The sequence below is a fragment of the Lagenorhynchus albirostris genome, chromosome 2, assembly GCF_949774975.1.
Source record: "Lagenorhynchus albirostris chromosome 2, mLagAlb1.1, whole genome shotgun sequence".
Lineage (NCBI taxonomy): Eukaryota > Metazoa > Chordata > Mammalia > Artiodactyla > Delphinidae > Lagenorhynchus > Lagenorhynchus albirostris.
This window is the reverse complement of record NC_083096.1, coordinates 184,505,154-184,525,346: the sequence shown is the minus strand read 5'-3', so window position 1 is coordinate 184,525,346 and position 20,193 is coordinate 184,505,154. Positions and strand designations below refer to the sequence as shown.

Genomic DNA, 20,193 nt, shown 5'->3' with positions numbered 1-20,193 from the left:
GGCCGACCCCTCAGGTTCAAGGACCTGGAATGGGACCATTTCAGGGGAACTCAAGGCTGCTGCCGTTTTGTCTACAGCCCAGAGTTGAGCTGTTCTCGCGAGACGGAAATCCCCAGAACCGGTCTGCGATGTCCCTGCCTGGGGGTCTCCCAGCCCCACCTGTTCAGGTCCCTCCCAGCCTCACTTTTCCCTCATCTAAGTGGGGCATCTCCTGTACTACCTGAGACTTTTCTGCTCATCCTTTTCCAAAAAAACCCATAGTGTGGGACCCTAGGAGCCAATAAACTTCATGAACATCAGATTTCTAAGGTTTGCCCCGTCGGCCCCGCCATTCTGAGTATGTGCAAATCCGAAAATATTCTTGTGAAGCTTATCAGGAACCAGAGAAAACCCCCACTAGCTTCCCTGATGCCGCCTCCAGCAGCAGCTGTCTCGGGGGCATCAGAGACCTCGTCACGGGGGCCAGAGCCAGAGCAGAGGCCGCGGCTCATCAGACCCGGATTTCAGTCCCGGTGCCGCCCCGTGGGCAGGTCCTGGCTTCTCAGTGCCTCAGTTTCCTGATCCATGAAATGGGGGTAATGATGGACCTCGATGCTGGGCTGTGTCTCGGGGATCAGTCAGGTTATTGGTGTGAACTTCCCGGCAGGCACGTGGATGTCGGTCACCACCTGGATGAGGAGGGTGACAGTAAAACAACACCGTCCCCAAGGAAGAAACCTCGGTTCTTGCCCCCCCCAGGCTGGTGTCAGGAGGCCGGGGGCCGGGCTGCTGCTGCAGCCCCTGGGGCCGCCCGGAGCCGCGCGGGCCTCTGCTCGGGCTGCAGGTCCCGGGCCAGCCGCGCTCGGGTCAGCAGCGAGCTCACGCCTTTGTCAGGGTGATTAATAGTGGTGGGATTGTCGTTAATTCACTGCCTAATGACTGCGGCCAGCGTGCTCCGAGTAATCGGGTGATGTATGTGGGGGGCGCCCACCTCATGGCAGAGGTGAAAATCATTTCGACAAGTCAAATATTGTCACAGGGAACAAATGGCTCTCCCTGTTAATAAAAATTAATGAATTTTTTTCTTTCTTTTTTTTCTCGCCACTGGCCTGCTAAATGAAGCTGCAGAGCCGCTGAGCTGGGGGCTGGGCTCGGTGGCGTCAAGCACTTTATTTGATGGTTGAAACTATAAACGTCTTGATTAGGGCCGAAAGTGGCCGGAGGGCCAGGGTGGGTGCCGGCGGCGGCCGAAGCTAGAGACTGGTCTGGGGTGGGAGTGTGTGTGTGTGTGTGTGTGTGTGTGTGTGTGTGTGGAAGTGGGCAGCCCCCCCGGGGTCTGCAAGGGGTGAGGCTGCCAGAGGGGCGCTGTGGCTGCCGCTGGGTCTGTGGCCCGGAGGACAGGGCACCCCCAGCCGACCCCTCGTCCCTCCCGTCTGCAGCCACTTAATGTCCGGGCAGTTGAGAGAGGAGAGCAGAGGGGAATGGGAGCAGGTGCCTGGGCAGAGCAGAGACAAAGGGAGGGTCTTCGCGGCCCCCTGAGAGCCGAGGCCCAAGAAGGCATCACTTTCCACGGGGGAGCTGAGAAGCCATGAGCCCCCAGTCCTGACCTCCGAGGGGCTCAGCCTAAGGATCCCCCCACCCCTGGTGGGTGGGGGCAAGGAGCGTAGGGCAGGGAGCCAGCTGGTCTCGAGGGAGCCCTTGCCCACCGCCGGCCACGCCATCTCCAGGGCTGCAGGCGAATGGACACGGCGGCCCCCTCCTCCGGCCCAGCTCTCATTTTGAGCGCCCCGAGCTGCTGGGAGCGCCAAGCCTGCTCCGCCTGCAGCGGAGGCCGCGGAGCAGAAGCCCAGGAGGAAAGGGCTCCGCCTCCCAAGCATGTGGCTGATGGCATCTCCAAGCAGGGCCGTGTCCTCCCCACCCGCCCTGCCCAGAGCCGGGCCCCTCCCGCCTGCACTCCCACGGGCACCCCAGCCCACAGGGACCCCAGGGGGGCAAAGGGGCACCCCTGGACCGCTCTCTTCAGCTGTTTCTCTTTCGGGCAACACTTGTCCACTGGCATGGCCTGTGAATGGAGCCGCAGAGGCTGGGTTGGTGGGAACTAAGGAGATAAACGTGTCTATAAATAGTGCAGCGGCGTGGCCGGGGTGCTGGCTCGGCGTCGGCCCGTTCCTCCTCGGCGGGGCCGCGCAGGCGGGGGGAACCGCAGCGGAGGACGCTCCGCCGGGTGCATGCTCCTCCCTCAGTGCCGGGCCTCGGCCTCATCCCCCCAAACCCCCAGCAGAGGCGGCTGACTAGGGCCAGGGGATTGTCCCCACCCCGGCCCACCCCTCAGCGCGCCTGTGGCCGTTGGGATCCCTTCTCCACGCCCGTCCTGGCCACGTGCTGCCCTCGGCACCTGAGCCACATCCCTCGTGGGTCCCTCCTCCCTTCCTCTGTCTGGAGGGCCCAGAACTCCACAGCCCTTGGACCTTGAGGCCCCAGAAAACCTGGCTGAGCAGGGGAGGGGCCTGGGGACCCTCCAGCGGAGGAGGTGCCTCTGAGACCCAGCTTGGATGAGGGCGTCCCCAAACCCCAAATCCCAGAGCAGCCCCCAGACCCAGAGAGCAAAGCCTCATTCACTGGGGAGCCTCCAAGGCCATGCTGTCCAGCAGAATGGGGTCCCCTGTTCCTGAGGAGTGCGTGTGGGCACCGCGGGGCACAGAGGGACACTGGAGGAACGAGGAGCCCGGCGGTGCCGTGGGTCCTGCTGGCAGCTGGTGCGCCCTGTCCGGCATGGGGCCCCTGGCGATCGTGCGATGACAGTGTCCCCACGTCGGGGTGCGCTGGTACCTGGAACCTCTGGGCAGGTTGGATGTACCCGTCTTTCATGGGGGTGGGGGCTGAGGTCCAGAGAGCATCTGTAAGCGTATTGGAATGAGAGCCTGTCTGTGTTTACGGCACCTGAGAATCAGCCAGGACGGGGAGGGAGGGAGAGCCCAGGATCTGGGTGAGGGGCTGACGGACGGAAACTGGTTTCACTTTGGGCGAACAGCCTGTAAGAACCTTCTCTCCCGTGGGCTACAGTGATGCTCAAAGCACTGTGGACTCAAACAGACCCTTGTGCATCCATGTTCACGGCAGCATCACTCACCATCACCAGAAAGGTGGAAGCAACCCAAGTGTCCATCGTCAGACGATGGAGAAACAAAATGTGGTCCATCCATACGACAGAATAGTATTCAGCCTTAAAAAGGCAGGAGATTCTGACACCTGCTCCAGCGTGGATGGACCCTGAGAACACGATGCCGAGTGAAATAAACCAGACACAAAAGGACAAATTCTGTGTGATCCCGCTTCTGTGAGGTCCCTGGAGGAGTCACACTCACAGAGACAGAAAGGAGGAGGGTGGGGCCCGGGGCTGGGGGAGGGGTGGGCAGTGCGTGTCTCATGGGGGCAGAGTGTCGGTTTGGGAAGACGAGAAAGTTCTGGAGATGATGGTGGTGATGTTTGCACAACAGCACGCCTGTGCTTAATGCCACTGAGCTGTGCACTTATAAATCATTAAGGCGGTAAATGTTACGCTATGCATCTTTTATTTCAGTTTTTGCAAGAGCACACTGGTGTTGCCAGATGTGAGGTTGCAGAGTTGGTGTGCAGAGCCTACGTCCCTTGACATTTGGGGACGTCTTGGGGCCCAGGGCCCCTCTGGTGCGTTGACAGTCTGGAGGTGACGGGTGAGGGGACACCCCCTGTTTGAGCCGCCGGCTCACACGGTGCTTAGCACAGGGGCCAGGGAGAGTCGGCGGTGATTTAGAAGAAAAACATGAGATTCGAGCAATCTGTGGGCTACCTCGCTGCCCCCGGGGCTCAGGGAAGTGGTATATTAACCAAGGAATAAAGGAGAGGAAGAAAAAAGGCCAAATCACATCTCTCTGAAACAAAGAGGCTTTTGACCGGGAACAAGCCTTGATCAAAATTACAGTGGCATCGCGAGTCATTCAGAGCCTGCCCGGGGCAACGGAGGCAGGGAGGAAATAGTGGATGCGGGGCCTGAAATAGGCACGCCAGAGCCGGAGTCCCCCGAGCATTGTGCGGAGAAATAATCGTCTTAGAATCATGCGCCGGCTTTAAGGAAGGCCAGGTGGTCTGGGCTGCCGGCAGAGCCCCTCACAGCCCTGTGGCCACTCGGCTGGGCCGTGGGGGTCTGGGGTGGGGCCTCCGAGGGCAGCGGGCTCCCGGAGCTGTCTCAGAGGCAGTCCCACGGCACGGGGGCCAGGCTGCCGACAGGATGCTGAGGAGGCGCAGGGGCCCCGGGGGTGTGGGGTGGGTGTGACGCTCGCCCAGGGCCCACCCACCGACCTCACGTGTGGGAGGGGAGGGCGGCAGGAGCAGGTCCTCTGGGTCCCCTTCTGGATTCACCTCTGTACCACCTCTGGTCCTCCCAGACGTGCAGGGCTGACCCCGGGAGGTGAATCTGACCTTGAGGTCGGCTGAGCTTGGCAGTGGAGACTCGTGTGGGGACCAGGGCAGGGGCCTCACCTGCTGCTTTACCCTCTGGGCATCAGTTTCTTCGTCTGCAAAATGGGTAGATGGTGACCTGCTACTCGGTGCTACGGGTAGACTAAGAACAGAGGGCAGGCGGGGGGGCTTCTGTTGGGGGACCCTGTGAGACGTGACGGCAGCCCCGGGGCCACGTACCCTGGCTGGTCAGGGCCCTCCAGCCTTTTGCTCTATGTGCCTGTGCCTTTGTGTCTGTAACAAAGTACCCTCAACTGGGGGCTTCAAACGGCAGACGTTTACCGTCTCCCCTTTGGAGGCCTTGGTCATCACGTGGCCGTCTTCCCTGGGTGTCTCTCTGAGTGACTCTATCCCCTCTTCTTATCAGGATACCAGCCACTGGGTCAGGGCCGCCTTAATGACCTCATCGTAACTTGCTCACGCCGGCAGAGACCTTATTTACAGATCAGGTCACATCCACAGGTACTGGGGGTTCGAACACCTGCACATCCCTTTTGGGGGCACAATTCAGGCCATGACGTCGTGGGGGTCGCACCAGCTCCCGATGGCCATCAGGTGACCAGAGGCCGTGGGGGCCGGTGGAGTAGCCAGCCAAGCCAGAGGCCTGGACCTGCCACCGCCAGCTCAGGGTTTGAGACAAAAGAAGTGCACGTGTGTGGCAGTGGCCAGGAAAGCGGTTGCCGTCTTTTGTCAGGACGAGGAGAGGAGCGGGGAGCTTGCATCTTTCGGGGGAAGGTGTCCGTACCTCGGGCCCTCACAGGCGTGGCTGGGACAGGGCGGTGAGACCCCAGGCCCTGCGCCTTCCCGGTCTCTCCGGGCCCTGATGACAGTGCAGCTCCATTAGCCCGGCAGCGGGGGCTCGTGGCCTCCGGTCCCTGCAGGCAAGGTCCCCGGAGTGGGTTTGGAAATATAAACGGCCACCGACTGTTATTAATATTCAGCGTGTTTGCAGGAACGTCTTTCCCCGGTGCTATTCATCTGCCGCGTTAACAACAGCCGCGCTCTGCTCCGGGCTTAGCTCGGCGGTGACGGGCGAGGGGGAGGCCGGGAGCCAGGTACCCACTGTGGCCGCAGCCCTGGGCAGCTCGGGCAGGCGGTGGGACCCCTGGTGGCCGCAGCCCTGGGCAGGGGCGTTCCTGGAATGGGGACTCTTAGCTCCTGTCTTAAAGCCAAGGTCCAGGGCTGGGGGAGGGGTCGCCGTGGTGGCTGCGGTTGATTAAAAGCTCGAGGACAATAGCGAGACTGACCCTGTCAACTCCCAGGTTTCTCTTTCTAGCAAACCGTTTCCGGAAGTGGGGCTGTGGCCCGAGGACCCTCCCACCGAGGGGGGGCTTCGCCCGCCTGTTGCGCTGGACGGGAAGGTGGCTGCACCGAAATCCTGATTAGAAAAAAGGGCATCTTATTTCACCGCCCGAGCCGGTGGCTCCCCCAGGCCCGGCTCATCTGACGCGCTCACCCCTCTGTCCCTCCCCTCCCACCCCAGCAGCAGCTGAGATGGTCCTTGCGACAGTCACAGACCACGGGGACTTATAGGCTCTGGGGAAGAAGTTTGGGGGGTCTCTGAGGGGCGCAGTACACAGCTCTCCTCTCTGCTTGATTCAAGAAGTGAAAGTCAGAGGATGGGAACCAAAGGCCCATCTTGTTTCTCTGAAAAGGTTCCGGTGGAAGGTGAGAGGGCCAGGCAGGCCTGCGGCTGAACCCCGGTATCACAGATGTGCCCCGCGACCCCTATGTTGCTGGACCAGGCATGCCACCCTGCGTGGGTGGAGGGAGGGATGCCCGGAACGAGCAGCAGAGACATCCGGCCCTCTTCCAAGAGGTGGGGTCTGGGCCTAGCAAGCCCAGCTATCGCCTTCAGAATAACCACTCAGACTTGAGCCTCCTGTTAAGGGGGCTTCATCTCAGGGAAGATCGTCCTTGCCCCCATCCCTTTATCCATCCATCCATCCCCTATACACCCATCCATCCACTACCTACCCATTGATCAATCTACCCACCAACCACCTATCCATTGATCCACCCTTCATCCCAACATCCATCCACCATTCACCCATCCACCATTCGTTCATCCACCATCCATCCATCCATCCACCCATCCATCTACCACCTATCCATTTATCCACAATCCATCCACTATTATTCTATCACCATCTATCCACCCACCACCCACCACCCACCATGATGCCACTACCCATCCACCACCCATCCATCCATCCACCATCCACTGACCACAATTCCACAATCCATCCAGCATTTATCCATCTTCTTACTCATCTTTCCATCCCCCTCCCCTCCATTCATCCATGTATTTATTCCTGAATTCATCCATCTATCCATCTGCCCATCCACTTACCCCCTCATCTGCCCATGCCCTGACCCAACCGTCCACCCATACATTTACCCGTTCATTTCCTCTGTATCTTCTGTGGACACGAGGAAGGTCATCACTGAAGGCTGGGCACTCTTTAAGGTGCATCTAGAGCACAGGGGTGGGAACACGGAGCTGTGTGATACGGGGTCTGAGCGCTTTAGATCAAGGCTGTCTAAACACTCCCAGCTTGGCCCTGGCTAACTGTGTGGCCTTGAGCAAGTCCTCACTCCCCGAGCGTCCCTCCCATGATGTACAAGACGGGTGAAGTCATATCTCTGCCTCCTCTCTGGGGCGTGGCGGGAATTAGAGTAACCGCAGCGCTGGCTGCGTGCTCCCTGAGCCCTGTCAGCACCTGTCACACACCGGCGGGCAGAACCGAGGCAGACAGTGCTCTGACCAGGCCCCCTGTGGTCCTGAGGTTGCTTTTGCAGTCTCTCCGGGACGGTCCTCAAGTTGCCTGGGCGTGTGGCCAGCCAGGGATGTGCTGCCCGAGGTCTCAGGGCCGTGACCGGGTGGGTTGTCTGTTCTCCACTCGGCTTCGCCGCGACCACCATGTTCCTTTCATAAGTTGGACTGAACAGTAACTTTAATTCTTAAAAAAAACATTTTTTTGAACAGTAAGTTTTAAATACTGCATTGACAGGCCTGGTGAAACGGATCACTACCTGGACATTCAAACCTGGAGTTGGCCGTGGGATTGGGGGTGCCCGTGCCCCAGCCTGCCTCTCCCTGGGAGAGACCATGGTCTGGGGTCCTTGCTGTTGATGATACGACAGGGAATTCAGACCTGGGCCGCCGCAGATCCCGGAGAGGGCACTTCCGGAAGGTCCTCGGCCCGGTGTCTGGTGGCCTCTGTGTAGGAGGCTTCCGTTGAAAGGGCCGGAGAAGCCTGGCCCAGCCCGTCTCACCGAGGTACAATGGAGTGTGTCCTGCATGGCCTGTGGGTCCCGTCCCTGCCGGCGACACCAGGAAAGGGGGAACATTTGGACATGCTGTGGCAGCTCTCGTCCCCTTTCACCCCACAAAACTCGTTGATAAAAGTAAGCGGCTCGTGTCTGCGGCTGGCCCTTTGCAGGCTGCTCTGCGAGCCGGGCAGCGGTAGGCTTTCGCTCCGTCCTTGGGAAGCCCTTGGCAAACCCCACCTCCCTGTCCAGCCTGGGCGGCTTGTGCGGTGCGTGGAATGAACCAGGCCGGGACGAGCTCTGCTGGGATGTGGCTCCTTTAACAGAGACTTCTTCCTCCAAGGGCTTCTGATGGACAACAGTCTGAGGTGCAGACTAGGCAGGGTTACCGGAGATGCGGTGACGGCGCCTTTTCTCCTGCTGCGTGGCGCATCTTCCATTACTTGCAACAGGTCAGGGATGAATGAAACGGGGCCGTGCAGTTGGGTGCTGGTCCAGATTGCCAGGGAGAGCTCCTGGGAGGGTTAAGGCGACTTGCTCCCCTGTGCTGAGTCCCATCCCCCCGATGCACTCTGATCCTCAGGGCTCTTCGGACGCGGCTGCCCCTCCCCCTTGCTGAGCTCCCACAGTGGTTCTCACGCTTGGCTCTCCAGCCCCCTCAGGTTCAGGTTGGGCAGGTCTGGGTGGAGCCCAGGAGCGGCATCTCCAGAAGTGCCAGGGGGATGCCGGTGCCGCTGGTCTGGGGACCCCGCTCTGAGGAGCCCTGAGCTAGAGGGGCCCCCCACCTCCAGGCTGAGTCCATCTTGCTTCTCAAACCCCCAGGCCCAGGCCGCTCAGCTGGCTCCTGTCAGGAGCCTGCACGTGTGCACCGTGGCTGCCCTGCTCTGCTGTCAGCGGGCAGTGGATGCGCAGAGGCCCCGCCCCCACTCTGCCAGTGACTCACCTTTCAGACTGGACTCGGCCTTCTGGGCGATGCTCTGGGGGCCGCCCCAGCTGGTCTGTGTCCCGTGGGCAGCTCTGGGTGTGGGGCTTGCTGGACCTTGGCCTGACCCCCAGCTGGACGCCACGCCGTAGGGTCCTGTCTCCAGGGGCATTTGGGATCTGTCGTCATCTCCTAGACGCACCTGGGCTCCTTCAGACAAGGGGCCGCACCTGAGAGCAGCTCCCAGCTCAGTTCAGCTCAGCGCCAACCTCACTGTCTGACTCAAGAAGTGTCCCTCGGCGCCCAGTCCCCATGTGTCCTTGCGTCAGCGCTGTGGGACCCGGCTTACGTCTTTGCCGGGCAGGCAGGTCTCCCACGAGAACCCCACTCCTCCAAGAGGTCACAGGATGCAGCACGGCCAAGGGGGCTCCCGGCCCGGGGTCTGCACGGGGCCTCCTGGGGCTCCAGGAAGGGGGAGGCTCACAAAATGTACTGGGGGCCTGACCCGACCTGGGCATGTCCCTGACTGAGGAGGTCTGTAAACTTCAGCCCCAGACGTGATCCTGGAAAGAGATGTGGGCGGCCAGCTTCCGGGGAGCCAACAGAGACCTGAGCCTGGGCCTGGCCATCATACCATACCACTCCCGCAAGTGTCACCGTCGCTGCCCAGGGCGGGTGCGTTTATTCTAACTTACATGGAGAAGGGGTCAGCTCCGGGAACCCAGCCACTTCCAGGGTGGCCAGCTGATAGCGGAGGGGCTGGCCCAGGCCAGGCTGCCTGGCCCCCCTCTGGGGATGAACACAGGAGGCGGTTCCATTGGCTCTGAGGCCTGAGCAGGGGGCAGAGCCTCCGGGACTGGGGTCTGTGGAGTGACTGGGCCGGCTGCAGAGGGCAGGGAGGACCTCAGGCGCAGCCCGGAAGCAGGCGGCCATCTGGCCCACGAGTCCTCACTGGGCAGGGCCGAGCATCCCAGGTCCACGGAGGGCGGGCCAAGGCCGAGGGCAGACAGCGAGGTGACCTCTCGGCACCTGGGTGGACTCCGCCGTGGACTGTCCTCCCCGCCGAGTTCCAGGTCCAGCACAGCCACCAGTGTGTCCCCTTCCTGGGCAGCTCGGCTCACGGGGGTCCAGGGGTCCCTCTTTTCCCACTCGTGCAAGGTTATCTTCTGCCCTGTTGGGGGGTAGTAGTCCCCCCAACCCCATTCAGAGTCAGCATCAAGTTGGCTGAGGGTAATTTGCTTTTGACCCACCGACCCCGAGACGATTGCTGCGTAGGCTATGCTGGGGGGAGGGGGCGCTCGGGCCCACAGGTCAAGCTGCCTCGTCCTGCAGGCTGGGCCCCCAGGCCACGTGTCACCCCGCAGGAGCCTCTGCAGCCACTTTGCCTTCTTGTGACATTCACACACCCACTTACGCTTCTAAACCCAGTGATGTGGGTGAGACACAACTGAACCGGCAAGGAGACCCGGACCTGGATGCCTTTTCAGTGTTACCCCAAGGCGCTACCTGTGTGTTCTGTTTGCATTGAGGGTGTTTCCCTTTTGGGGGCGGAAAGGAGGGTCTCACAGCATGTGCTGGTCGTGCAGGGGAGGAAGCTCTGTGGCATTTGTGGGGTGAGGCCCAGCCGTCATCAGGCTGAGCTCACCTCTGGGCCCAGACGGCTTCTTCCAAGCACACCGTCCCCTGTTCCTGGTGCCTCTGCCCTGGCGTCTGTGGGGTGATGTGTAGCACCCCCACCCCAAATGAGACGCTCCACCTGGACCGGGGGGTGTCAAGGGGCAGCCTGCCAGGTCAGAGGTTGGGGTCTGCACCCCAGGACAGGGCTGGCCCAGGAGGCTGGGTGCAGGTGTTTTTAGGGAGGAGCATTGATGCATCTTCTTCCAATAACGACCAGTCTTCTGACAAGCACGTGATGTTCTGTCCACCCTGACACCTGACCTCTCTGCAGACTACAGTACGACGGCCCCCAGAGACCCTCCCGGCCGCCCCTCTGGTGGAGGTGGGAGGGCGGCCCCCACACGGGGCGTTTTCCTCCCTTCCTCTTGGGGGTCTCCGGGCAGAGGCAGCCACGTTCCGCCACCTACAGGGCCGTGCGGAGGCAGGGGGCTGGCTGAGGTCGCCTCGAGCCTGTTGTCAGGATCCGTTGCCCCTTCTTTACATACACACTGCACACACACGTGCGCGCACTCACACACGCTCACATGTACACACGTGCATGCACGCATCCTCTTCCACACACCCACCCACTCACTCCTGGCTCCTGGCGGCGGCCCACGGCCTTCCCCGTGCCCTGCATGGTTTGAGGGCTTCTCCTACAAATCCTGCCACACGATAAAGGAGGAAGCAGAGCAAAGCACACAGGGACTCAGAGAAGCCCGCCTCGCACGCCCCCGGCTGCAGATCGAGGCTTCAATCGGCCTGATTCCAGGGGTACAAGCAACCAGGAGCTGGAGCTTCAGGGAAGGGCGGGGGTCTTTATGTCCCCCTCCCGGGATACTGCTCGTTTAGCCATGGCAGGGCTGCCAGCCCCTCGGACGGGACTGGAGGGACCCTCTGCCCCCGGCTAGTCAGGCACAGTGGTGCTCACTGGGGACCTTCTCTCTCTCCAGACCCTGAAACCCTGGCCGTGGGTTTGACGTTTGGATGGGGCTCTCTGGGGGTGGAGGGGCGGCTTTAGGGATCTGGGTGAGAGAGGGCAGACAAGCCTCCAACGGGGTTTCGGCATGAAGTCTGCCAAGAGCCTGCCGCCCTGGCTGGGACCCGGCCCCGGTGGCAGGTGCCCTGTGGCCTGACTGCCGTGGCCGTGGCTCAGGGTCGCTCCGTGCCTCTCCTCTTCCTCCTGTCGCTGCCTGCACCCTCCCCTCCCCTCTCCTCCCCGTTTTTATTATTTGGGTGGATCTCCCAGGGGAAATTTTGGGGATGACGGACTCAGTCATGAACCCTGAGCCTGAAACGACCACAGAACCCCAGTGAAGGACCTTGGTCTCCTCATGAGTAAATAACATGCCACGGCACAGCCTGGATTCCCAAGGTCATGAAAAGCTCGTGTTCCTGGCGCTGCATTCCACCCTTCTGGAGAGCACTGGCTGGGAATGTGACGGTGGTCACAGGCCTGGGTGGCAGGGGGCGGGGGCCGGGGGCAATGATGCCCCCTCCCTGGAAATGCCCGCCAGCCCGGGGCTGAGGGGCTCCTGCTGGGCCACCCGTCCCGAGGGCAGTCCGGCTGGGGCACTGGGCCGAGGGAGGATGCTCTTTCCATCCAGCCTCCCAGCTGCTCGGGGACCCGGGGTCGGGGGGACAGTTTGTGCTGGTCCTGCACGGGCTCCAGCAGCATCTGAGCTGCTTCCTGCTTCTTGCAGGGCCTGGGGGGCTGCTCAGCGCGCCTCCTTTTCTCCAGATGTTTTCTGCGCACCCTTAGGCCTCCTCTCAGCCACGTCTGAAAACAGAGGCCCCCCCTCCCCACCAGCAGTGGGGCAGCAGAACGAGACCTGGGCTTTCCTGGCGGCTCCGGGCAATCACTTAACCTTGGTGACTGCGGTGGGTGGGAGGTGGGCGACGCACAGCCTTCCTTTAATCAGCAGGAAACACCACCTTTCCCTCCTAAGCTGTTTGCTTGGCCAGTAAATCAAACGTGCCCTTCAAGCGCTGATTTTCCTCCAGAAGGTGACGAGTTTGGGGAAGTCGAATTCAAACAGAAAGAAAACAAAACACAACAAAACAAAAAACAACCCAGGAAAACAAAAAGAGCCCTGAGGTGGATGTGCACGGGACGGGGGCACGTCCCCGCTGAGGTGGATGTGCACGGGACGGGGACACGTCCCCGCTCTCTGCCCAGCGCCCTCACACGCACAGAGCTGGACTCCTCACCGGCCCGGAAGCAAAGGCATCAGACCCTGGAGGGGTCAGGGAGCGCGCTGTGGGGTCCTACCTGAGTCTGCTGGGAGCTCTGTGCAGTCACCAGGTCACATGATAAGGTGGCACGTTAATTATCCCCGCGATACACCTTGGTGTGCGCGCAGCCCCAGGAAGGGTCGGGGTGTTCTTTCAAACCTAAACAGCCTCGGGTCCCCAGGATGGGGGAGCGACAGCGGCCGTTCCGTTGTTGCATTTTTGAAAGGATTCTACGAGTCAATTAAAAAGGAACCATTGGCCACATAAAACATAATAATTACTTCTGTGAATACTGCTAAATTAAATAAGTGTTATTCCCCCCCCCTTTTTTTTTTAAGACTTTGGTTTCTTTTGAAAGAAAACATTTTGTTACTTCTCCGTTGGATCTGAGGTCATCTTACTCGTACTGAAAAGTTCCCGTCTCCCTGGAGACGACCCTTTCAGGAGCAGGGAGGGGGCCGTGAGACGAGGGCCAAAGTGACCGCAGCCTTTGGGTCACTTTCTAAGGTTTTCAAGTCCCAGAAGGAGGGACTTGGGCAGAAGCATCTAGATCAGAGGTCAGCGGGCTCCGAGCCACGAGCAATCCGCCCGCGCGCCTCCCACCCCCGGGCCTCCCCTCTCCTTCTCTCACTCTCCTCTGACTGCGTTAATTTTATTGCGGGAAACTCACAGCATACAAAAGTGAACCATTTTTAAAGTGCACAATTGAGGGACACGGGGCACAGTCACCAGGGTGTGCAGTCGCCCCCTCCGTCTGGTCCCAGAACATCTCCTTCCCCCAGAGGAGACCGTGTGCCAATCGGTCGGTCACTCGCGGTTCCCCCCCAACACGGATTCTGTCTCTGTGGATTTGCTTTTTCCGGACGTTTCACATAAATGAAGCCGTGGGACGTGTGGCCTTTCGTGTTCAGCCTCCTGCGCTCTGAGGGTCGTTTGCAAGGCTCACCGTGTGCAGCCCGTGTCCGTGATCCTCTTCTCTTTTCTATATTATCAATATTCTGCTGTGGGGATGGGCCACACGCGTTGGTCCCCTCGTCTGTGGATGGACACTCGGGTTGCCCCTCCCTTGAGGGGCTGTGGGTTAACGCTGCCGGGAATCCTCACCCCTCGGCCTCCCTGTTTTCCACTGTCGGGTCGATACCAAGGAGTGAAGCCGCTTTCCTCGCTGCTGGACCTGCCTGCTTGCCCTGTCTCTCCCCCGCCCACTCTATTATCTTTTCTGTGCCTCGGGCCACCCTTGGGTGAACTCCTAGGTGGCACTGTTTTGGCACCAGCTGTCTCTTGGGCTGGACCCCGAAGAAAGGCCCACAGCAGACAGACAAGCCGGGGACCCTTTTGCTCAGTCCCATGACCTGCCACCCCATGGGTCCCATACTCGTGACCTCAGCAGGTCTCTGTCCTAACCTGCCATGAGTTCATCGGGAACTCCCAGGAACTCTCCCCAGGGCCCAGCCGGCCCCGCTGAGCTGCCCAGAGCAGCCCAGGTATTGGGGTAAATTTCACAGTAACCCCAATTCTGAGTCCTCCCAAGAACGTGGGGCTTGCCCCCATTCCCTAATTCCCAAGGCTGCGGACACAAAGCGGTCCCAGAAGGAATGCCTCCCCATCAGCCCCGGGCTGGGTGTCTGGTGTGTCGGCTTCCCCCACCGCCCCCGACCCGTGGAGTGTGGGCACCTCCTTCCCTCCTGTCCTAACGCAGAACGGGCCAGCGTGTCCTCGGGCTGCCACCGGGGCCTCGGGGAGCCCCCCAGGGGTCTGCGTTGCTCCCCAAGACGCTGCTGGAACAGTTCCCTGGGAGCCCCTAGCAGAGGCCGTGCCTCCCAGGCAGGGGTGGTGGCCGGGTGACCCCTGGGCCTCTGGCGCCCTTGGTTCTGTTTGTCCCATGTCCCAGGTGGTCCCCGAGCCCTGAGCCCTGGGAAGCCGAGCTGCAGAGCCTGACGCTGCCTTGTCTCCTCCAGGTGACGGCGACATTGTAAATAACATGTACGGGCCGGACCCCGACCTGCTGGCTGGCGAGAGTGCCGAGGACGAGACCGAGGACAGCATCATGTCCCCCATCCCCATGGGGCCGCCGTCCCCTTTCCCCACCAGCGAGGACTTCACGCCCAAGGAAGGCTCGCCCTACGAGGCCCCCGTCTACATTCCTGAGGACATCCCCATCCCACCGGACTTCGAGCTCCGCGAGTCCTCTATCCCCGGGGCCGGCCTGGGGATCTGGGCCAAGAAGAAGATGGAGGTCGGGGAGCGGTTTGGCCCGTACATGGTGGCGCCCCGGGCCGCGCTGAAGGAGCTGGACTTCGGCTGGGAGGTGAGCTCTGTCGTGCAGGGTGACTGATCGCGGCCATTTATCTCGCGCTCCATCTGTTTATAAAGCCGGGTGAGCTGAGCCGCCGGGGGCAGGAGGCTGGGTAGGAGAGAGCGTTCGAATGTCACATTTCCCAGGCTTATTTTATCCTGCGGCTTGCATGACGCGACTCCGAAAACACCAGAGGGCCTCGTAGCTGCCTGGCAGCCCCCGTCCGCTGTGCCCGCTCTCTTCCCGGAAATGTGTCTTTAATGAGCTCATGTCTTAAACCCCCTGAGCTTCCCGTCTGGATCTTAGGTGCTAAGGCTGCAATCTTGGCAGAACCTCAGAGATGGATGGCCTCTCCCAGAGCAGGAGTCTCTGCTCCCGGGAAAGCCCCTCAGATGGGGGCCCACCTCCTGGCAGGAGCAGCCAGGGGCAGCTTGTAAAACGTGCCTGGTGGCCGCGCTGCCGCAGATGCCCCAGGCACGTCCATGCCAAGGGCCTCCTGCCGGGCTGCCCGGTCAGCGGGCTCCCTGAGAGCAGCCCGCGCTTCTCACACGAGCGGGGACAGAGAGGCGCACCTTGTGGTTAACATTTCCCTGGCGACCTGGGCCTGGCTCGAGGGTCCTGGAGCCCATGTGCGGTCAGGAGAGGGAGGCCGGTTAGGTGGGGGGTGGCCACTGACACCCCCAAAGGCGGCCCTCCCTCTGGAGGTATCCTGCTCGGGCCACGAGCGTCGCTGGGCCCCAGTGGGGGGGCTTTCAGGGTGGTCTCAGAAGGCCCGTGGGCCCCACAGGCGCGCTCTCCCCTCTGGTCCTAGCCTTTCTGCTGGCTCCACAGGGCCAATGCTCGGTGGTATTCTTGGCAGGGACCCTGCCTGGACGGAAAATGCAAATGCCAACGCAGATTCCTTCTGGGTGTTTCACAACTTCCAAAAGTGCTTGGACGGAGGTCAGTTCTAGGAAGGGGCGCGCTGTCCAAGGAGGGAAGAGGGCCTTGTGTGGCTGGCAGCCGTGTCCCCTACGGTGGACCAGGGCAGCGGGGGTCAGGGGAGCCGACTCCCCGCAGCTGCTCCGTGGCTTTGGAGAAGTTCCCAAGCTGTGCGTCTCGGCGTTCTGTGTACAGCAAGGGGCGAATCTGGATCTGTCTTTCCCCTCTCATGGGTCTTTACAGCTTGGAAGGCTGCCTTGGAGCCTCTGCTGCTCCCTAGAGATGTGCACGGCCTCTTCCTAACCCCTGGGAAGCTCCTGGACCCCCCGCAGCCCTTGAGCATCTCCCCCGGGCCCGTCAGCTTTGGAAACCCTCCGTAAAGGTCAAAGAGGCTGCCTGAGTCGGTGCACGTGCTGGTGGCAGTGGCCGCAGACCTGAGACCGCCATGCCCTTCACAAGGACACGGGGGTGCCCCGAACGCAGGACGCCCCCGCTCTCCAGCAAGCTGGTGGAGTGTGGCTTGTGGTAGCACATGGAGTGTAGACATCAGGGGACACAGAAGCCCCCTGCCGGATGCCAGCTGACAGCCTGAGCTCTGTAGACTTTGAAGGTTTAGAGGGGTAGTGGGTTGACCAGATGGACGGAAGAGCAGGCCAGCCAGAATTCACAACGGTCCAGAGTGGGGGAGGCCGCAGCTCGGCCAGCTGGACCGTGCCCTGCTGTCCCCAGGCGCCCGACGCCGTGTGTGCCTCTCGAGGTCGGGTCACCTGCAGAAGCGGCCGGCCAGGAGGGAGCAAGGTGAGGTGGGAGGTGAGGAGTTGGGAGGTGCGGCCCTCCTGGAGGCAGGTCGTGTGCTCTTCGGAGACCCACAGGGTGGCTGGCCCTCGCTGGGCCGAGGAGAGCATCTTTGGACAACGTGACAGGTAAGTGGTTTGGGCTGTTCAGTGGCTTTTTGCAGACGGCCTGTCCTGTCCTTCCCGCCTGGCTGTTCGGAAGGAATTTATGGGTGTTGTGTCGCGTGCTCGGAAAGGCCTGGACTGTTGAATTAGGAGGCGCCTTCAGATGCTGCAGGGCAAACGGACCCTACGGGTAGGCGATGGGTGACCTTGAGGCAACCTGGCTCTTGTCTGCTCTGATGCAGGCCTCTGTTTGCTCTATTTTTAAAGAAACAGCCCGTATCGCCGCCGCCCTGGGTGCCGGGCCTGGTACGGGCCGTGGCTCTTATCTGCCCGGTGGTGCCTGTTGACTTTGCGATATCACTTGTCCTCCGTGTACGTGCGGGAACGCTCCCCTCCACGGCACCTCCCCCGACAGCGCCTTGATTCCGGGGCCGTGACCTGACCGCCACCTCCCCCCGGAGCGAGCCGAGTCCACGTCCCCACGTAGAGTTCCAGACGCGCCGGCGGGATCTGACTTTGTTTCCTCGGCGAGTCCGGGCCCTGACCACCTGCTCTGGGCTTCGCGGCCTCCCGTCCCGTCCCGTCCAATGCGGTCGTGAGCAGCTGTCTGTGTCACCGTCATCGTGGCCGAGCCCCAAGGGCAGAATCGGGCTGGAAGGAGGGGGAGGACGAAGTAGGCACCCCGAAAATCAGGGCGAACCCGCTTTTGCTTGAAATAAATCATAAGGTCGAGGTGGTTTCTTTCTAGCACCGTGGGTCTCTGGGGTGGAACTCAAAGAGCCTCACTCGCATCCTGAAACAGGCGACCGATGTGTCACTTTGTTTCTGTGCCCTGCTCGAGTGTGACAGCATCTGGGCCAGAGGAGCGGCGGCTGCTGCCCCTTCAAGGGCAGGCGTGGTCCTCGCCTTTGCTCTGCTGCAAACAGGGCTCGAGATTAGGGGCGGAAAGCCCAGCCTCCAGAGCCTGGATCCTTCTGTGGCTCCGGACCGCAGAAGGGTCTCCAGCGAGCCCCGGAGTCCCGAGGTGAGGCCGCTGGCCACGCCCTCACATGCCCCTGCTGGGACACTGTCCCCGGGCCTGCGGCCAGCTCAGCCCAGAGCAGGCCTGGCGACCAAGGCAATCGCTAGCAACACGTCAGGGCCTAAGTGTCACAGCCAAGGAGGCCAGGGCAGACGCAGGACCGCCAGAGGCAGGTCCCAGGGACAATACCCAAAGGCCTGCAGTCCGGTCCCGAGTTGTGTGTGTGTCGATGTTGAATCTCATGCTGGTAATGAAGCTTCGTAAATCAGGTTGATTTGGTTTTACTACAATTTACATGACGTTTAGTTCCCGGAGAAGAAAGAACAGGTAATGACGTTGTAGCGAGGGTGGCAAAGGAGCTCTGAGGAAGTGCCTGGGAGGATCTGGATCCCTGAGGGGCGGAGGGTGGTGGGAGCGTTTTGTGGCCTGGCCGGGCTCGGAGTGTGCTTGCTCCTGTGAGGTCTGGTGTTGGGGTCCAGCAGGAGAGGGGGGTCCAGAGACAGCCCCTTGCAGGCACAGGGTGGGTGTCCCTCGGGGGACGGGCTCAAAATCAAGGTCAAACCGATTATTCCTACCCTCCTTTTGGTAAACCATGGAAACAATTTTCTTTCTACCCAGAGAACAGAATTCCTATCGCGGACCATTCCATTGAACTAAAATCCAAGGGTCCCATCTCCTTTTCTCTTTTTGTGGTGCACACGGTTTCCGGTGACGCGATGCCTCTGTCCCTGCTGGGGCAGCATGAGTGACCTGGCATTTTCAGGGTCAAGGTGGCAGGAGCAGCCTTGTTCCATGTAGGAATTTTACTTGAGCAAAATGGGGAGGTGCGTGTGCGCCCCACGGCTGGCACCCTCCCCCCTCTGTTCATCTGCCCTTCCTCCCCATGTGGGCGTCAGGAACATTCAATGACTCTAAACCTTCCCCCACTCCCACCGGGTGCTTTGGGGGACACCAGGAAGTGACTCCCTGTCATTTTGGAAGAAAGCACAGATGGGCTCTGCGAGCTCCCCGGACCTGGCAGCCGCATCCTTGGACGCAGATGGGAGCGTGGGGTGTGTGGAAACGGCCCCCGTGGGCTCCATCTCAAAGGAAGGTCGTCTGTCCTCGTGCCCGGGAGGATGCGCGAACTCCCGGACCCCTCCCCCCAGACACAGCCTGCCCAGAATAAATCACCCAGTGATTGCATTTTATTGCCCTGGGGTCTGAAAAACAATGATTTTGATCATTTGTTGAGTAAATCATGACATTTATCATCGTGCTGTTTATTTTGCTAATTAAGAGGTGGCTGCGAGCGACAGCCCAGAGGGAGCTGGGCTGTGGCGCCCTCTCCTCAGAGGCGCCACCTGCCCCCGAGGCGGGGCCCTGCAGCTGTGCTGGTCTCCACGGGGAGGTGGCAGGAGTGGTTTGCACACCGCAAGCACCCGGTTCTGTTTGTTTCCTGGTGCAGCGCTTGTCTCCCCCAGAAAGGCAGGCTCTCCGGGGCCCAGAGCTTTGCCCAGCCTGTAGCTAGCACTCAAGCATCATCTGTCGGAAGAACATGCGTCTGCCTCTGTTTAAGGAGCTGGTGGAAAACGTTAACGTGAATTGATGGGGCTGCAATTATCTGAAGAACTGACTTGAGTGGATTACCTCATCCCGTTGGCTATGGTTCCTGAATATTAATATACGTGTTCATTTGCTCAATCAACAAATGGCCGTGTCTGGGCCAGGGCCTGTGGGAAGCTCCAGGGTCACAGGGGGAGTTGCCCCAAGGCCTCAGGCTGCCCTGTCTCTCGGGTGCTACCATCACACGGCCCCCAAGCCAGCTCCTCTGGGGTCCAGGGCTCCCCCTGCATGGCTCTGGCGAGGGCCAGGACCCACCGGCCACCCCCGAGGACCACGGGCGGCCAGCACATCCCGAGATGCTAGGGCAGGGGATGTTCCAGGCAAAAGCTGCTACCCAGCCGCGCACGCTCAGATTATGAGACGTTGCTGCTAATGTAAGACTGGCTGAGACCAAATTCAGTGCGACACGGGGAGGGGCAGGAGCTCCTGGGCGGGGCTGGCCTCTGCGCCCTGGCACCTGCCCCAGCCTGGCCGGGAGTCACGTGGGCACCTCAGCGCTGGCCCCAGGTCTCCGTGGGGAACGGGCCTCCACTTCTTTCTTCCCTCACGCTCTGGCCTCAAGGACCCTGTCCTCTTTCCTGCTGAACTTACCACACCCCTGAATGTGAGCACGATTCACCAACACCCCGGGGGCTCCCTGCCCCCAAGGCCATCAAGGCCTGGGCTCAGGAGCAGTGACTCCTGTTATAACCAAGCACCCACCTACTCCTGGGACAGGGTTCCCGAGGCTCTTGGGAATGGGCTTCGATTCTCTCTAGTCCCTGCCGCATAAGGACCAAACGAGAAATCCCGTCCACCGGGAGACAGACACGTGCTGGACTTGTCACCTGAAAGATCCTGGATGCACCTGGTAGCCCCGGAAGCCTGAGCTTCCCAGCGCCCTGCCCCC

General features: G+C 61.0%; 1 protein-coding gene across 3 annotated transcripts in view; it reads left to right on the top strand.

The window, feature by feature from the left end:
• PRDM16 (PR/SET domain 16) overlaps positions 1 to 20,193 on the top strand; it is a 322,206-nt gene that overhangs the window by 91,140 nt on the left and 210,873 nt on the right. For all 3 annotated transcript variants that reach the window (XM_060141652.1, XM_060141653.1, XM_060141651.1), the window contains exon 2: positions 14,521 to 14,870. In XM_060141652.1, the coding sequence (XP_059997635.1) occupies positions 14,521 to 14,870 (350 nt within the window). The remainder of the gene's footprint in view (positions 1 to 14,520; positions 14,871 to 20,193) is intronic.